We start from the raw sequence: 18,552 nt of genomic DNA on the forward strand, positions 1-18,552 counted from the left end.
TAAGGAGTGACTTTTGTTTGTTTTTTTGGCTAGAAACTGGGGAGGATAAGAAGTTAGAGTGAGTGCTGTGTGCCGTTTCACTGTGGTGATAAGCATGGAGCACCCTGCTTATTTCTTAGGGGGGTACTGAGTGCCCCTTTTATGATAACTAACCTGATTGTCCACTCTGACTATTACTGAGGCAAAGTAATTTTGTACAGTTTATATTCTTGGCTCTTAACTCTTTTCAATATGTCAGTGTCTTGGCCTTTTAATGATGCCTGACTCTTGCTTCAAATCTGTTTAATATAGCTGTAAAATAAACTAGACAGTCTCTCTAAGCTCGTAATTCTGTAAGTTTTCTACATCACCTCAATTGTGCTCACTTAAGTAAAATGTCAGTGACACTTGAATAAAATGTTCCAACCTTTGCTTTAAAGCTTTATCCTCTTCGTGATAAGCTGTCATACTTAGTGCCCATGAGGGTGCTTAGCAGAGTTATTAACTGCGCATGCTCACAAACTCAGCTTGTGGTTCAGGCTGTCCCTGTTCTTGTCATGCATAGTATGGCTTGTTTTATGTCATTACCTTTTGGTCCATCGTGTTACATTATGTCCTTTAGTTGGTATCATCATCATTGCCTGTCTGACTAATACCAGGGTTTGGTTTGGTTTGGTTTGTTTGTTTGTTTCTTCTTCTTTCTTTGATCAGCAATAACCAAATTAAATGCGAACTGGTAAACCTTCCCCACTCCCCCTCTGGGATTTTTTGGGTAAATTTTTATGGGGTTGAATGTTTCCAAGGTTGATTTTAAGCAATGCTCTTAGAAAAGTATTGTCAGTTGTCACTTAATTGCTTACAAATGGCTTTTGGTTGGTTCCTTGGGGGCAGAAGTTGCACATCAAGTTCCACGAGATTGACTCTTAGAATTGTGAAGTCTCAGTCTTACCTCTCCTTTTGAAGGACCACGGTGGTATTAAAAAGTGGCAGGTTGATTTGTCTAAGTTCTCCATTTCCCATGCGAAGAAAATGTCTAACATTTTAGATGTTGCTTCCTCCCAAATGTAACAAATTGTAAAGTCATTTGTCTTTATTAATGTCTACAGTATGTCTTCAAAAATTTTTTTAATAGACTTTATTCTTTTAGAGCAGTTTTAGGTTCACAGCAGGACTGAGCAGAAAATACAGAGTTCACACATAGCCCTCCCCACCCACACATATATACTCCCCTACCCTCAACATTCCTCATCAATGAGGCACATTTGGTTCAATCGATGAACCCACATGGGCACATTATTATCAACTGAAATCCACAGTTTTCATTAGGGTTCACTAATGGGTTCTTGATGCTGTGCCTTCTAAGGGCTTTGACAAATGCATAATGACATGTAGCCACCACTATAAAATTATACAGAATAATTGCATTGCCCTAGAAATCCCTTGTACTCCATGTATTCATTCCTCCCTCCCTCCCTCTCCCCGAATCCCTGGAAACTATAATCTTTTTATTGTTTCTGTAGCTTTGCCTTTTCCAGAATGTCATTTGGTTGGAATCACACAGCTTGTAGCCTTTTCAGGCTGGCTTCTTTCATTTAGTAATATGTCTTTTAAGTTTCTTCTATGTCTTTCATGGCTTGATAGATCTTTTTCTTCTTCTTCTTTTTTTTTTCACTGCACATATATTCTTTAATTTACATATATGTACTGTTCATGGCTTCTAAGAAAGTTTAGAGCACTGAATTGCCCAGGAGCATGTGTCTGAGATTGGACCTGGTCAGTGGGACTCAAAATTCTGGGAAAGGCTTCCAGGAGCTGGGGTGCTGGAGAGATGGTGGTCTCAGGGCTGGTCCTCTGAGATCACTTGGGATCCTGCCCTATCTGCAGGAAAGTGAGATCCTGGAGTCTCTCAGGGAGCCTGGGGCCCCGGAGAAACCTGTCTGACTGCTTCCCTGCCCCACCTGGTTTCCTGCCCAGCGCCTGGGGTGTAGCTGCCTCACCTCTGCAGCCTTCCCCAGGGGGCCCAGTGGATGGGGGTGAGTCTGTGAGACCCCAGAAGCTACTGGAGGCCCTGAGTGCCTTCTCCTGCTCTGGGGGTGTCAGGCAAGGGCAGCCAGAAGAGGGAGCCCAGGGCTGGGCTGGGGCATCTGCCCCTTTACTGCCCCTCCCCACCCCCCAGGTTCACCTCACTCTGGGCTGGAGGTCAGAGATCCAAGCCCAGGACTCACACACAGGCATCCCATCCTGGGCAGTCCCTCCCTGGGATTGGTCCTTTCTGCCTCCCACCCTACCTCCTCCACAGCCCACTGGGGCCCTTGGTGCTGTGGTGGGGTAGGGGGTGATGGACAGGGCAGGAGGAGAGGCTGAAGATGGGGACTGGTCCAGGTGATGGGATGCTCCACCAGGGCCAGCTAATTTCCTGCCTCTCTTTTGTGTCCCCTCAGCCACCAATGACCTGATCGAACAACCCATCAAAGTGACCAAGTAGCAACAGATGTACACCTATGACTCGGGCATCCACTCGGGGGCCAACACCTGCGTGCCCTCAGTCAGCAGCAAGGGCATCGTGGAGGAGGACGAGGCCTGCGGGCACCAGTGCACGCTCAAGAAGACCACCATCTGCACCCAGGCGGTGCCCCAGAGCCAAGGTCGGGGTTCCTGGGGACTCTTCTGTGGGAATATTCCAGCAGAAGGCCAGGCTGGGCCTGGAAGGAGTCAGCGTCAAAAGAGACAGACTTTAAGGGGCTCCCAGACTGAGCAGGGAGGCGCAGCGACTTCCAGGCGCCCCCATCTGGGAGGGAGGCAGATTACACTTCCATGAATGTATTGTGTGAAGAGGAGGCATAGACCCTCTCCTCCATGCCTAGAGTAAAGCAGGGGGAGTGATGGGTGACAGTGTTACACAAGAGGAAGTCAAGGAAGGCCTCTCTGAGGAGGTGACACTGAGCAGTGCTGAATGGAGTAAAGGACCTGGTCCTCCAAACATCTTGGGGAAGAGTATTCCAGGCAGAGGAAACAGCCTGTGTAAAGGCTTCATCCTACTCCATGGTAGAGAAATCTCCCTTCTGCCCAGAATTTGTGCACATCTCTCTCACAGCACTCTCTCCTTTCATCTTGCTTTGTGGGCTTTTTAGGCACATATCTTCATTCTTATCCTATAGGTGCCTTGAAGGCAGCATCTGCATTTGATCCAGCTCAATGTCTCTCCCTGGGCTTTGCACAGTTTCTGGCACACACTAGGTGGTCGTTAAGGGCAGAAAGCACGGCTGGACAGATGGACGGATAGGCTGTTTTGCTGGTGGGTGGATGGATGCACTGAAGGATGAGAGGAGAAGATAATGGGTGTTTGTAGCCCGCAAGCCCCATCCAGCCTGTCAGGCCTTGGTCCTTTCCTCTGATTCCTGGCCTCCCTTTCTCCTGCATCTCCCTTCTCCCTCAGCTTAGTCCCCTCTAAAAACCCCCTTCTCCCTGTTCTAATGGCTGTGCCTGGCTTTCATAGAAAGTGACTTCAACATAACAAAGGCAAATGAAAATACAGATGGCAGCTTTGACTATGGCATCTTCCAGATCAACAGCCATGACTGGTGCAGAAATTACCAGAGTCACACGGAAAACCCTTGTCACGTGGACTGTCAAGTTCTGGCTGGGGCCCCGGGGTGGGAGAGGTGAGAGAGGTGACCAGGCTGTATGCTCAGGACTTCCTTTACCTACGCACAGCCTGGCAATGGCCCCTGGTGGGGTGGCTCAAGGAATCAGGGAATCCCTTTACTGAGCAGAGGGTTTGACTAGTGTCCCTAATTGCGCATCCATAGCAGTTGCCACAGTGTTCCTCAGGCTCCAGATAGTCTCTGCACGGCCAGCTGCAGTAGAGCAGCAGCAGCAGCAGCAGCCAGCATTTATCGAGAGTGGATTATGTCCTCAGCACTTAACATGCATAGCTCATCTCATCCAACCTGCCATGTAGTACAGACTAGTATGATCCCCACTTTACAGATGAGCAAACTGAGGCTCATAGAACCAGTGCTGAATGCCAAACTGGTGGCCCTGAAATCTCAGCTCTTACCACCAAGTAGTCTAACCAAAGGCCAAGGATAAACTCCCCACTCAGAGTTGATCCAGGAGGCTCCACTGGCCCATGACTGTGTCCCTTATGTCCTCCTTTGTTCACCTGAGGAACTTCCCTCCTTAAGCATGACTTTACCTTGGTCTCTGTGCTTTCCCTAGGAACCTCCACACCTTGGGGTGAATCACCATCTACTCTGGCTAGGAAGTATGGTAGTAAACCAGCCCAAGTCTCAGGCTTCCTGTCCCTCCTGCCCCCACCCCCAGCCACCCCCCAACCTCCAGCAGCCATTGTATGGATGCCCCAGTGGGCCTCTAGGAGGGAGGCCCTGCCCCATCTGGAAGTACTCAGCCTCCGGGCGGCACACGCCTGGCCTGTGCGGGGAGAGCCAGTGACTGCCTCAGTCTTCGGGACTGTCCCCTGTGCTCTCACCAGTACTCTCCTTCTTCCTTTCAGGACTGCTGAGCCCCAACCTTCACTCAATCATCAACTGTGCAAAAAAGCTTGTGTCTGGAGCAGGGGGCATGAAGAACTGGTGAGGAGGACCCTGTGGGACTAAGCTAGTGGGAAGGGTCTTAAGAAAGATGTGCTGACAGAGAAAGGGACACTAGGCCAGGCCTAGATGTCTTCTACAGTCTAGAAAAATGTGGGCTAGTGGCAGGGCTTGGAACGCCGGGATCTGGCTCTTCCTCTGACTCTGTGTTAAACCAAACTCTTTTGGTTGCAGTGACAGAACAGCCTGAGCTAGCTGAAGGAGATTTAGTCTGAGAGGACAAGGGGTCTTACTGAGCCCACACAAGGGGTGAGGTTGGGCCTCAGGAAGAGGGTGCAAGCAGGGCTGGAAACCGTCAGCAAGCTTTCCTTGGCAGGTTTCTGCTTCTCTTGGTGTATCTGCTGTATGACTTCCTCTGCAGACCAGCTTTCTCTGCTCTACCACCCACAGGACCATGTCTGCCCTGAATCTATGGGCTAATGTCCTAAGCAACCACACAGAGCCGGGCTAGGCTCAGTCCCAGTCCAAGTGCTTGAGGTAGAGAATCTGTTGGGTTCAGCTCAGATCCCGTGTCCCCGCTCGGTTCAGTCAGCCGTAGGCCTGGGAGCAGTGAAGCTATAAAAACCTGGCTGCCACAGGGCCCTCTCTCCATAACTGGCTGCAACATTTTCTAGAATAAGTGTGTTGTTCATCAGCTGGACAGACACCCCAGCTGTCAGTTTACCAGCGGTAGATGTTGGGATGGTTACTTAACTTCTCTGACCTTCAAACTAGATGTATAACTAATATTAGTGGCTGCCTCTATGGGAAACTGGAAAGCAGAAAGAGTTAAGTGCCTTGGATTCTCTAAAAACACAGGCAAAAGAAGGGACATTGATGATTATTATGGAAAGAAAGTCAATGGTTGCCTCTGGGTGTTTTGTTTGTTTGTTTGTTTTAGTAACTCTCAGGCCTGTAACACAGTCCTCTTCTCCTTCAGAAGGAGATAAGGATTTGAAAATGTGGAAGCAAAATAAAAAATAATAATAATAAAATTTTAAAAGCCTGCGGTGGGGGGTGTAGAGCTCATGGTACAGTGCATCCTTAGGATGCAGGAGGTCCTGCGTTCAATCCTCAGTACATCTATTAAAAAAGAAAAAAGAAAGAAATGTAGAAGCGAACGGAATGGGGAAAGAGGGCGAACAACACGGACAAGGGAATTTAAGGGAAGAATCAGAGGGGCCAAGGGAGGACAGATTAGACTGCTGGGAATGAAGGGGATGCTGGGCGTCGCTCTGCGTGGAAGCCTCACTAAGTTCTGGGTCATGTGGTCAGGGAAGCAGCTGGTAAGGTGGAAGCAAGAGCCAGTCTTCTTTCTCTCCACAGGGTAAAATGCAGGCTGCACTGTGCAGGCCGGCCACTCTCCTGCTGGAGGACAGGATGCCACCTGGGATGAGGCAGGGGACAGGCCTGTGGTGGAGTCACTCCAGAATTCCTCTCCTCACTTTGAAATTCTTCATTTCTTCTTCCTCTTGCCTCCACTTCCTGTTATTTTCTTCCCTTCCATTTACAAATAAAACTGACCAGAGCCCCAGAAGTAGATGATGTTCTAGGACTTCCTCCTTGTTCCCATCTAGGCCCAGGCCTCTGGTTCCCTGACTGTCATTTACAAACCGAGAAGACCATAATGAGGAAGTTTCTGTATTTTTGGAATTTTTAAATCATTCCTTGTGCAAAGACTGTGTTAATTTATTCATTATTAATTCCACATGTATTTGCATACCTAATAGAGTAGGAATGTGCTAGGGACTAGAAGATAAAGCATAACTATTGTTCATGAGGCGTTCATAATCTAGCTGGGGAAGCAGAGACACATATGCATAATGGAGACAATGAATAGATACATACAATGAATACAGTAGTAATAAAATCTATAATTATTGGTTTGAAACAGTATCAGGATCTAAGTAATTCCTCCAAAGCCAACTATTTTTGAAGTAAAAGCTCAGAAGTAGGCCATGGGTGGGGCTAAGGGTCTGGTATATTGAGGTGGAGAAGGGAGTGGAAGGGAGGGAAGAAATGGTGTCAGGTGCCAGGTTCCAGTGATTTGGGGGTACTTTGGGAGAGTAGGCTAGAATCTAGATGATTAAAAAAGCTTCAGGATCTGCTTTGCTTGGAAGGTGCTGATGTGGAGTAAAACCTGCTTAAGGACACTGCAGAGACAGAAAAGGGACAGTTGGAGGAATGCCCTGCCCAGAGCCACCATCAGTCCTGTCTGACTAAACTGGGGTTTTATCTTGAGCCACTCATAACCCTACTCTGAGCTTTAACTCCTTCAGCTATCAAATGAGTGACTTGACTATTCAGTGATTCCCAGACTTTTGGATTTCACAGACCAGTCAAATGTCAAAGAAAAAAAAATTAAGACTGTGAAAGTTTCCAACTTTTTATTTTAATGCCTAAGTATTAATCAAAACAGCTATCCTTTATTAGTATCTTTTCATAGATAATTTTTAGCATCAAATTGAAGGAAAGTCATACTTGTAGGATAATACAAAGGAATAGATTTTGTTCTGTGGGAAAAATTAAACCTTGATTATATTGCTCTTTTCCCATTTTGCTGAGAACTAGTAAAAACTTCATCACAGCCCAGTATGGGTCTGAAGACCATTGTTTGGAAACCTCAAGGGATCTGTTTTATTTCCCCAGGAACATAGCCGACTTTTAGGATGCCTAGAGCTGCTTCTCAGGCACCAGAAGCTCCAGTGTTGGTGCCCTAATTGGACCAATTTTTTCCAAATTTATCTCTCCTCACCTTGCCTCCAACTTCCCACATCATCTGACCTCCACCAGCTCACATACATAATTACCAAAATCACGAAGGAAAGTCAGGGAATTCTTTTTAAGGACTTCATGTTAGACAGTTGATAGCTTTAATGAGATATACCCTGATATATTTAAAACTCATGCAAACACTCTTAGGTCAAAGGATTTCATCTTTAGTGGTCACATTCCACAGGGTTGGGAAGTTTAAATTTTTAAAGTTCTGTGGGTAGCTAGTGGTAACTATCTAGTACTCTAGTCTTCTGTGGGAGTTTGGAAATGAAGCCAGCTGCTATAAAACGTCGGCACCACTTGATCCTGTAAACTCACCCTTTGGACTGACTCTACCCTAAAAACACACTTGAATAGAAGCAGTAAATTCAAGGCTGTGGGGCTGCCTCAGGGAAGCTAGAGGCGGAGACCCGGCAGGAGTGGGAGGGGTGAAGGAGCGGTCAGAGCACCGCTGCCGCTCCACCTCCGCCAAGCTGACCCAGCCCCTCTCACATCCGCCCCCCTGGTGGCGGGAGGCAGGCGGTGCTGTGCGCAGGCGCTACCGGCTGAGCCCCCTCCCCACCGCGTGGGGCGTCCCGAGGGTGGGCGGGGCATGAGGCGACTGTCTCTAGCTTCCCCTCCTCCACCCAGCTGCGCCCGCTGAGGAGGCACGAGCCTCCGCCAGACCCCCACACCCCCACACCGCCGGACCATGTACTCAGCCCACAGGCCCCTGGTGTCCCCGTCTGGAGCGGCCTCCCGTGGCCTGGGCAAGTTGGTCAGTAGCGCCTGGGCCCTGGGAATGCAGGGGTCAAGGGGTTGGGGCCCTGAGTGTGGAGGAAGGGTGATGGGGTATGAGGAAGAGAATGGTGGAGGCAGAGTAAAGGGGGAAGTTACAGAGCTCCGCTGGGCCAAGTGGTTAGTGGTGGCAGGTGGGAGTGTAGCGGAGTGATGGGCGTACAGAGCAGGGAGTGACTGGGGACAGCTGTGGTGTTTAGGTGCGGCATGGAGCAGGTCTGTTGCCATTGGAGGTGAGGGGTGCAGAGTAGCTGGCTTCATAGCGTGAATTAGACTAGGAGCAGGGTGAGACCTGCTGGTGTGGAATAGAGAGGGAGAAGGGGCTAGGGGCCGTCTTTGAGTACTGGGACTAAGGACAGGTCTTGAGAAGTGACCGAGGTGCTATCTGCTCAGAACAGAGTGATGTGTTTGTGGTGTGCTTTACAGAGGGAGAGGCCCAGGAACCTGAGGGGAGTGCACTGGGGAGGCGTTGAGGAAGGGCAGGATGGAAGGATTGTTCCCCCATTGTCTGCTGGGCCCCTTCTTCCCCACCCAGCAGGAGATGAGGAGGCCCTGATGAGAAAGATCTTTATGAAGAGAGGGGCAGGTCCAGGTCTCTAGGGGCTGTTACAGTTTTGGAGGGCCCAGCAGGCTTTTGGGGCTCCAGTGCCCCAGTGTAGGGGATGGGATTGTCCTAGTGTCTTGAGTCCCTTCCAGTGTTGGCTGCTTTGTTCCTCTCCTGTTGCCTCGATGTGTACTTTTTCTTTTGTCAACACCTTACAGAATCAGGTCTTGAGGCCAGTGCCTCACACAGGCCCCCCCAGGCCAGCCTTCTGAAGGTGTGGGCTGGGGTGGGGCAGGGAGGGTCAGCCCAGGTCAGATTGATCTAGACCAGGGGGAAGCATGGAATGATGGGGACCAGGGCTAGGGCGGCTCTGTTCTCTCTTCATGGTCTTCCCCTAGCAGGGGCCTCCTCTGCTGGTTCCACTTCCCCCAGGGAGCCCACTCGCAGCCTAGGCCAGCCCCAGGAGCCCAGCCAGGGGTGGGACCCAGCCTAAGGCTGGCTCTGCTACCACCTAGCTCCTGGAGCAGGAGATTGGACTCCTAGGACTGGTCCCCTGGTGAGGGAAGAACCGTCCTGTGCATATCCTCAAGGAGACACCTGGCACTGTTGCCTTCCCTGGGCAGAGACTTGTAATGATTTTCTTGTCTGCCTCTTCATCTGTGCCCATTTTTTTTGGAGTTAACCACGTCCTCCCGTCTTGTGGGCAAGGAGGCTGAATGAAAAAAGAAAAAAGCATAATGCTTTGACTTTACTTGTATTATTTAAATTTCTTTGAATATATTTCTATACATCCTATCTAAAGTTGAGATAGAGACATAAGAAAACTAGCAACGTAAGAAATCCACAGTAATGTGTAAGTTATTTTTTAAATTTTTTAAATTTTATTTTTTAAATTTTTTTGATTAAGTTATAGTCATTTTACAATGTGAGTAATGTATAAGTTATTTAGAGAGTTAACACGAGATACTTGGACTCTCAAAGAAGCTTGCTAATGCAGATGATGCTAAAAGAATGCTAATTTAGTTGCTTATAACATGTATAGAGGTATGTGTGTTCCTTCTCACAGGGGTTAGTAACTTGGGGAGCAGGGCTGCTACAGATTCAGGTCCTATTTCAGTGGCAGGTCCATCTTATCTTCCCTTCAGTTCATATTCTCGGGCAGGAGCTACAGGATGACCGGACTAAAACAATTTACTTCCTTTGCTTACCCACAAGCCTGGAATAGGCTTCTGCAGGACTTCCTTGGTTGCTTTCATCATCACCTTCACCACCAGAGGTCAGGGAAACCTTCTGATTAATCAGAGGCCCTGAAAGTGATACAGGAAAGTATTGATTTAAAAGTAATATTTATTTAGGGCTTCCTATGAACTGATTGCTTAAACTGTGGTCCTATTTAATCTTCACAACCACTCTTATCAAATTGGTATTGATAAATCTCAGGTGTATCCAAAATAAGTCTCTGTGTCAAGTTGTGATATTTTTAGGCCTCTTAGGTCTTTAGGTTCGTCTGGGCACCAGACATAAGGCAGTTCAACTTAATGCCCTTGCCCTAAGCAGCTCCAGGTGCCAAGAATTGGCCAATTTCTACTTTGGATTCAATGGATGGTCAAAAAGGATCTTAAAGGTAAACTGTAGATTTTCTTTGACTAACCAGACTCCTTTCAACATTGAAATCCTAGACTTCAGAGAGAAGATTAGAACTGGGTAGTGGGGAGATGTGAAAGACGAGTTTCTGAGCATTGACCTTCCATGTAGAATTAACGATAATCTCATTGACTTGGTGGTGGTGTTCATAATTTTCTCCAGTATCTGTATGGTATATAATAAAAAATAGTTGTCCATATCTAGTAATTCATTTGCGAGCCTTACTTGATTTTGAAGCAACAGGACACCTCTACTATTAAGTGGGCTTGCTGGAATTTAGTTTTTACTTATAATAAGAAAATATCTTGAAGAATTGACTTTAATTCAGAGTCCTGGGTAGGGATGTAACTCAGTGGTAGAGCATGTGCTTAGCATGCATGAGGTCCTGGGATCAATCGCCAGTACCTCCATTAAAAAAAAAACAAAAAACAAAAAAACTCATCACCAAAATTCTACCGGCTTCAGGATCTTTCTGACCTTGAAGAAAGGGGAAATGAAGATACTGTGGCACAACATCGAAGCAAAGCCTGGAGTTCTGTGCTTTAGAGGTGTTGTTGCCATCCTACGAGGGCAGGAGTCCTGGAGCTGGCATGGCTGAGGAACCCTTGCACAAGCTGGAGGAAGGTCTGGTTTCCAGTGTGTGGTGGGTGGTGAGGGGGTGGGATTTCTCCTTTTTCCTTTCTTTCTAAAACTCTTTTTTTCAGTTACATCATCACCCTGGCTAAGCAACTAAATCCCTCAGCAGAGTTTTTCAGCCTTGCCATATAGGTTCTTATCTTAGGCAATGCCTGATAGAACCTTTAACTCTAAAATTTTAGAGCTGACGACCTGTCAAGCTTAGGAGGGAAAATTTTTTCCCCCATTTTTGGTTAATAATTTGTTTTGTGCTAAAATAGTCCTTTCCAATACAGAATTCTTGTAGCCTTCAGTTATCCCAACAGAATCATCATCTAAAGATTTCATCATCACAGAGCACTTTCTAAAGCCAGTTGTCTCTCCAGTGTGGGGATGGATGAACAGCTGAGACAGACAGCCCCAGCTCTCTGAGGATGGGGTCCAACGCGTGCACGCAAGTGTGTGTATGCACCTCACCCACGCCCGGGGACTCGGGTGCAGAAGGTGGAGGAGTGGGCCTGACAAGTGGGCCCAGGAAAGCAGTGGCCTGCACCACCCCACTTCTTATGCCCTTTCCCCGCCCTGTAAGCCTTGTGTGCCTTCTTAGGACCTGAGGAGTCTGGGGAGGGGGTGGGACCCTCAGGCCTGAGGGCTGGAGGCTGGTGGGTATATGGAGAGGGGCTGGGCTGGGGATGGAGAAGCAGGAGTCATCGGTATGGAGGTGGGGGTGGGTTACACCACCCAGAAAGGGTCTGCGGGTGAAAGGGGCCAGGCCCAGCTCAGAGCCCTGGGGACCACGGTTAAAGGGTGAGGGAAAGAACAGCCACTCAGGAAGGTCCCTGGGGAGGAGAAGCTGAGGGAGTGGGAGGGCAGTCAGGACTGACAGGAGGAGGGATGGTCCTCAGGGGGCAGTGCCGGAGGGCCTGGAGGGGGTTCTGAAGAGTTCTGAGGAGCAGTTCCAGGGAACTGGAGCCTCCAGGCAAACTGGGAGCAGGAGGAGCTGCCCAGGCTTGGCTGAATTTGACTGCTGACCCAGAGGGTTGCTGGGACTAGGGGCAGGGCCCTGGGTTCTGGTCCTGTCTTTGTGGACCTTACTTGTGGCCTCGGGCCTGTCCCTGTTCCTCCCGGGGCCTCCGTTTCCCCATCTCATCTCCTGGCTTCGTGGTTTGGGCTTGGCAAGGATTTGACTGTGTGAGGTGATGGCAGGGGACTCAGGAAGCCTTGTCCCACATCGTACTTCCAGCCCAGCAGCAGAGCAGATCAAGGGACCAGCAGGCAGTGGGCAGGTCACAGCCAGGGGAAGGGAAGCTGGAAGGGTGGGTGCCAGAGCCCCTGGGACCCAGTGGGAGGTCGGCCTTGCTAGCCCGCTGACATCAGGGCTGGTGAATGTGGAGGGAGTTCAGCAGGGTCCATCAGCCCTCACCTCCTCCACAGTCTGGTAGCCGGCAGGAGCTGGGGGAGGGTTGGAGGAGGGGCCTTGAGGGGATGGCTGTGAGGAGCCCCTGGGGCCTGGGGCAAGCTGCAGCCTCCCCCCAAAGTGGCATGGAGCCAGCTCTTGGGTAGCACTGGTCGTCGATCACCCCCTCCCCACCTCAGCATCACCCCCTCCTCCCTCCCTCCTTCTCTCCCTGCCCCTCTGTCCCTCTTCCTCCCACTCCTCATCTCTCCTCCCCTAGGCTCATCTCCAGCTACTGACTCAGTGGTCTGACTGTCAGCAGTCAGAGAAGCCAAGGGGGATGGTTTGATTCTGGTACTGCCTGCCCAAAACCCACTGCAAGCCCCATCTCTGCCCTTGCCAGTCACAGATGGAGCCCTGCCCAGCCCCTCCCAGATGTCATCATGGTACATCAGGAGAGACCAGATAACCTGCCTGAGGTGGGAGAGTGTGGATGGATCCTGGGAAGCTAGTCTCTAGAATCTATTAACCATTAGGGTTCCCAGCCTAGAGACCTGGCCAGCCATCCTTCTCCAGGAAGCTGGGAGAGAAGGCCAGACCCCTGCCTGCTCCCACTCCCCTCTATGCTGCCGGACCAAGCACAGGCCCAGGTGCACATCAGCTATGGGACAAGGGGCCAAGCTGTTCAGTCCCTCCCAAACTTCCCCACCTGGTCATTCCTCAGGTCCTGCAAAGGAAGTGGCTGGGCTTTTCTGGCAGAGACCAGGGTCTCCGAACTCCAGGCTCCCGTGCTCAGACCTGGAGGGGCTGAGTGCTACTTGGGGCAGAAGCTGTAGCAGAAGCCTCTCTCCTAGTCTCTATCAAAGATTCCACCCAGAGAAAGAATGCAGGGAGCAGTCTGGCTCACTCTGTGCAGAGAGCTACTTACAAAACACATACATACGTACACACACACACACAGACACACAGACACACACACACAGACACACACACACACACCCATGCACACCTTTTGGTATTTGAGTTTCTCATGAAATAATTGCTGGAAGGCTCCTTGGATTAGGTAACCCAGTGTTCCCTCCTGTCCCTGTGGAGGAGGGAGAGAGGGGGGATTGGCGTTCAGCATCTGTTAGGCTGATCCAGCTCCTTTGGGGCAGAGCAGGCCAGTCCAGGAGGTCTGTGGCTGCAAACGTCTTGGGAAGCCTAGTGTGACAGGAACAAGTCTTTCAGGCCTCTCGTTCCCCTGCCACCTGGCTGTGCCTGCCCAGCCACTAGCCCTCCTTCAAGTGGGCCAGGCCTGGGAAGGAAAAGGCTAATCAGGAAAGGCTTTTTGCACAAAGAAGGATGAGATGCTCCCACTTTTTATTTTAAATCAATTTTACATTGTAAGTGAGATCAGACAGCACCTTTGCCCATCGTTCTGTCATTCTGAAGCAACAGCTATTTTCACTCCTCCCTTTCTCATGATGTTTGGAGGTTGGGGGGTATGGAAGGAAGGAATATCTGGGTTCCAGCATGAAAGGAGTGTTGAGAGGGAATCGAGGTGGGAGCCCTGGCCTGTGGTTACAGGCCAGGGACCGAGACTCTGATGGAGGGAGAGAGGTGATTAGTCCCACGGTCTCTGACCCAAGAATTTGGAGATTCGGTCCTAAGCACACCTTCTCTTCTCTGTCTGACCTCAGTCACTTGTGGATGCCCCAACAGGGGCCGCTCAGTGAGCTCGGAGCCCCGTGACCACTGGCAGGAAGGACACAGGAATCTTGTTACACAGAGTGGGGCTGGGAGGGGAGAGTGCATAATTGCAGAGACAAGGAGGGACCTCACCACCTGTCTCCCTCTTCCTTAGGTGCAAGAAATTCCAGACAAAGATGCCACACGTAAGTATGTGCTTGTGAGGGCCGTGTCCACAGCTTAGAGCGGGCAGTCATGTGCACAGGGAGACAGTTCTGGGGGTTACTGCTGCTGCTCTCAGGTACCCCAGAGCAGTGGGGGATCCCTACCCCCAGTAGTACCTGGGCCCTGAGAGTCAGAGCCCCGTGGGAACGCATAACCCACGTCCGCTGTCTCCAAAATCAAGTCCACTTGGGGGTCGAGGCCTTCCTCTGGTGGCCCGCAGTCCCTCCCACATGTCGCACACTGCTTCTCCAGGGTCAAGGGGGGTCTCCGCCTCGGCACTCCCCCTGAGCTCCGCACCGAGGGAGACGAGAGGCTGGGCAAGCTCTTCTCCTCCGGCGCCACTGGCGACACTCCCCCTCGCCGCATCGCGTAGGTCACAGGGGCTGGGGTTGGGGGGGTGACCCCGAGCCGCCAGGCCCCGCCCCTCGGCCCCGCCCCCAAGCGGCGCCCAGCCCCGGAGCTCGCCGGGCTCGCCCCGCCCTCTGCCCGCCCCTCCGGCGAACCCGGCCCTGGGAGGCCAGCAGCGGTTGGGAGCTGCAGAGCTCGGCTGCTCACTGGGCCAGACCAGCTCTCTTTGAGACCCGCCCGCCCGGCCCGACTCCGGCTCTCCGGTCTGGCTTCATTCGGGTCTTGCGGGCCGGTGTTGCTTCCGCTGTCCAGTCAGCTCTCATTCAGCTCCTCCGTTCCCGCGGCATCTCTGAGTTTGAGAAGGAACGCAGGCGCTCACGGGGAACCTCACTGCGCGTGCGCAGCGCAGCTGAGGCGGACGGGCCACAGCCATTACCCGCCTGAGCTGCGAGGCTGGGAGGAAGCGTTCCAGAGCTCGGGGAACGGAGGGGCCGCACGCGCGCCGCGCCCCGCCTGCCTCCGCGCGGGAGGGTGGAGAGGGGAAGGGTCGGCCCGTGTTGCCTCGGTGCTGTGGGTCCAGTGATGTCCGCCTCGCGCGCGCCGGGGCGGCGAGGCGGCTCCGGCGTGCTGTGACTCCCCGCCCCCCCCGCCCCTCCGGCGGCGGGAGGCAGACGGTGCGCTGCGCAGGCGCGCCCGGCTGAGACCGCCCCCCCTCAACCCCCGAACTACCCCCTGCTAGGGGCGGCCCAAGGTGGGCCGGGGCAGGCGGCGACGGCCTCCAGCTACCCCCGCCCCCGGCCAAGCGGCAACTGCCAAGGAGCCGGCGACGGGCGGAACCGCGGCTGCCGCTGAGGAGGCGCGAGCCCTGTCAGGCCCCGCCCCTCCCCGGCCAAGCGGCAACTGCCAAGGAGCCGGCGACGGGCGGAACCGCGGCTGCCCAGCCTTCTACCCAACCATGTACTGAACCCACAGGCCGCTGGTTCCCGCGTTAGGCGCGGCCTCTCGTGGCCTGGGCATGTTGGTCAGTAGCGCCTGGGCCCTGGGACTGCAGGGGTCAAGGGGTTGGGGTACTGAGTGTGGAGGAAGGGTGATGGGGTATGAGGAAGAGAATGGTGGAGGCAGAGTAAAGGGGAAAGTTACAGAGCTCCGCTGGGCCAAGTGGTTAGTGGTGGCAGGTGGGAGTGTAGCGGAGTGACGGGAGTGCAGAGCAGGGAGTGACGGGACAGCTGTGGTGTTTAGGTGTGGGGTGAATCCAGGTCTGCCATTTATTAGCTTTGTGACTCAGTTTCCTCATATCATAGTCACCATCTCATAGGATTATTGTGAAATTTAGATGAGTTAATACATGTAAAACTCTTATATCGGTGCCTAGTGTATATCTGAATTTTATACATTATTATTATTTGATCCCTCAGTTGTATTGAGAACTCATCTTTGCCCCCTGGGTTTCTATATATAGCACCCATTTTATGCCCAACCCAAGGCTAAGTACTGCAGAAGCCACAGAATTATGGCATTGTCTCCTGAACATGACAATGATAGGTGGGAAGAAAGGGAGTATGTCTTAAAAGGGAGATGATGTGTAATTGAGTATTAAAAGAGATACAGAGAGGTGCTGTAATTAACCAGAACCTGGAATCACTGGGGTGTGGAGGTCAGGGGAAACTGTATGGATAAGCTAAAACTTTTGCTGGATCTTGAAAGACTGGCTGTGATTTGTTAGAGTAAAAATAGAAAGTACAGTCTAGGGAAAGGTGTGTCTGCAGGAATCATCAGTGTTTAATAGATCAGTCTGTGAAGAACTGGGTTAGGCAGCAATGAAAGATTCGCTTATGAAAAACCTTGACTATCAGAAATTGGGGTTTGAAAAATATGCTATAAGATGCAGGGAGCCGTTGAAATTTTCAAGGAAAAGAGATAAATGATTAAAACAAGAATTTTATTTTAGATTCCATATGTAGTGTGATCTAGAGCGGGAAGTTTGATTCAGGGAGACCAAATAGAATGCTGTAGCAAAATCTAGGAGGAAAGTGAGAATGGGCTGAATTATCGTGCCTGTGACAGGAGTAGAAGGGAAATCCTGAGAGCATGACAAAGGGAAAACCGACAAGATTTAGTAATTGCCTAGAGTTGAGTGATGAGGTGTACAGGAAAGAGAAAAGTCAAATATGTTGATGAGGAGAATGATGGTGGTACAACAGGTGGAAATACAGTTGGGAAGGAGATGGGTTAAGTTTTACTGATGAACATAAAGCAACCAGAAGGCTTCTGTTTGAGTGGAAATGTCCCCTAGGCAGGTGAGCAGACAGGTATCTGTTTTGACTTATTTCTGATCCCCTTGAAACATGTGCATATAAACTGAATAGTTGTTGCTGAGGGAAGAGGACAAAGCTAAAGGTAAAGGTTCAAAGTCATCCACAGTTAGTGGTTGAAACTGCACCTCAAGCATTTAACAGCTTCTTTTAAACATGTGTAGCTCATGAATACATTCTCACTATTTAAAAGAAAATGTCATAGAAGTATACAGAATAAAATGTGACTTTCTCTCCCCTCCCTCCCTCCCACCCATAAGATAACTATCTTACTATTTGGATGTGTGTCCTTCCTTCCAGGCTCTTTCCTTTGCATTTTTCCCTTATTGAGGTAATAACTTTACTCCTTGCTCAGTGATCTGTGCTTTTCTTTATGCAATATGTCTGAGAGAAATTTCCATATTAGTCTCTAATTTCTAATTGCCCCTGTCCTTCCAATACCTGGAGAGATTTACAGGGCACTGAGCCAAAGCTTTGGTGTTTCCTGGCCTAAGATTTCTTTATTTGCTGATAATTATACATTTTTGCCATTTTTTTATCATTGATTTGCAGGAGTCATTTTAGACACACAAGTGATTTGGGGAGAAAAAAACTTACATTGAAAATAATTGGCATTATATACCAAGAAACTGGACAGATAGGAAGTTCAGCTTTTGAGGAGATGCCTCATTGTTTGTGCCAGTGGCCTCACATTATGTCTTTATTAATTGTGCCCACTGGGAAGCTGAGAAGCTGTGGGAATTAGAAAGCTGATCTTTTCTGCATTTGAATATTCCCCATAAGGTTGCCATGAGTCTTTCACTTATTCTGCTCATTCTCATTCCTACCTCTTTAAGGATATGAACTGTATTTCTTCACAGTGATTTGCAAGGAAACTCTATTTCTTACATTGATGAAAATACATGGAAGCCTTACCGCTGGACTGAGAAACTGTGAGTATATTCTCTCCAAATATGCATACAAAACACGAACTGCCTTGTCAGATTCTTCTTGGTCCAGAATTCCGAGGTCAACAGCTGTGTTAAAAGGTATTTGCCCCTTCATATTCCAAACCAACCTATTGATTGAAATTCTGTTTATTTAAAAAATTAAACTTGGCAGGCCCTCATTCAAATAAGCAAGAACCAATTTAAACTTATTTTCCATTATACCAGTAGTACATGATTATATTCTCAATATATAAATATGAAATAACAGGTGTAGTGAAAACCCTCCTTGTGCCTTAATCCCCCACCCACACAATTTTGAGTTTAGTAAAACAGTCCTTCCAGACTCTTTTCCATGTATTTGACTACATACATATTTACAGATAACAAAATAAGTTTGTTGTGTGATTTTCTTATCCTTTTTTATATAAATGATAACATCCTGCAACTTGATTCTTTAACTTCACGACACGTCTTAGATTTCTTTCCTTCCCAGTACATAGAAGGTTGCCCCATTCATTTAAACTCCTGCATAATATTCCATAGTATGGACATATCAGTTTAATAATGCCCCTATTGAAAGACGTTTAGGTTATGTCCAGTTTTCTTGTTACAAACACTGCTGCAATGAATATTTTGTACATGCATCTTTATGAAACTGTCAGGTATTTCTGTAGAATAGATACCTAGAAATGGAATTGTTGGGGTGAAGACTATGTAGATACAAACTTTTAATTGCCCTCAAACA

At 49.6% G+C, this 18,552-nt stretch overlaps 2 protein-coding genes across 10 annotated transcripts in view; both read left to right on the forward strand.

Annotated features, from left to right (window-relative positions):
* The first annotated feature begins 1,965 nt into the window (after nucleotides 1-1,965).
* On the forward strand, nucleotides 1,966-6,172 carry LOC116283606 (lysozyme-like protein 6). The gene is made up of 4 exons (XM_072940492.1): nucleotides 1,966-2,012; nucleotides 2,421-2,624; nucleotides 4,496-4,574; nucleotides 5,898-6,172. Exons 2-4 carry the CDS (start codon nucleotides 2,471-2,473, stop codon nucleotides 5,965-5,967), a joined length of 303 nt encoding a protein of 100 aa, XP_072796593.1. The 5' UTR covers nucleotides 1,966-2,012; nucleotides 2,421-2,470; the 3' UTR covers nucleotides 5,968-6,172.
* Nucleotides 6,173-7,961: 1,789 nt separating this feature from the next.
* Nucleotides 7,962-18,552, forward strand: part of LOC116279648 (leucine-rich repeat-containing protein 37B-like) — a 42,521-nt gene continuing 31,930 nt past the window's right edge. For 6 of the 9 annotated variants that reach the window (XM_072940564.1, XM_072940566.1, XM_072940568.1 and 3 more), the window contains exons 1-4: nucleotides 7,963-8,103; nucleotides 10,777-10,935; nucleotides 14,169-14,199; nucleotides 17,739-17,810. In XM_072940564.1, the coding sequence (XP_072796665.1) occupies nucleotides 10,902-10,935; nucleotides 14,169-14,199; nucleotides 17,739-17,810 (137 nt within the window). In that variant the 5' untranslated portion in view covers nucleotides 7,963-8,103; nucleotides 10,777-10,901. Of the gene's footprint in view, nucleotides 8,104-10,776; nucleotides 10,936-14,168; nucleotides 14,200-17,738; nucleotides 17,811-18,552 lie in introns of all 9 variants that reach the window. The other 3 variants (XM_072940572.1, XM_072940573.1, XM_072940565.1) reach the window with 2 other exon arrangements.

Source organism: Vicugna pacos, chromosome 16, assembly GCF_048564905.1.
Source record: "Vicugna pacos chromosome 16, VicPac4, whole genome shotgun sequence".
Lineage (NCBI taxonomy): Eukaryota > Metazoa > Chordata > Mammalia > Artiodactyla > Camelidae > Vicugna > Vicugna pacos.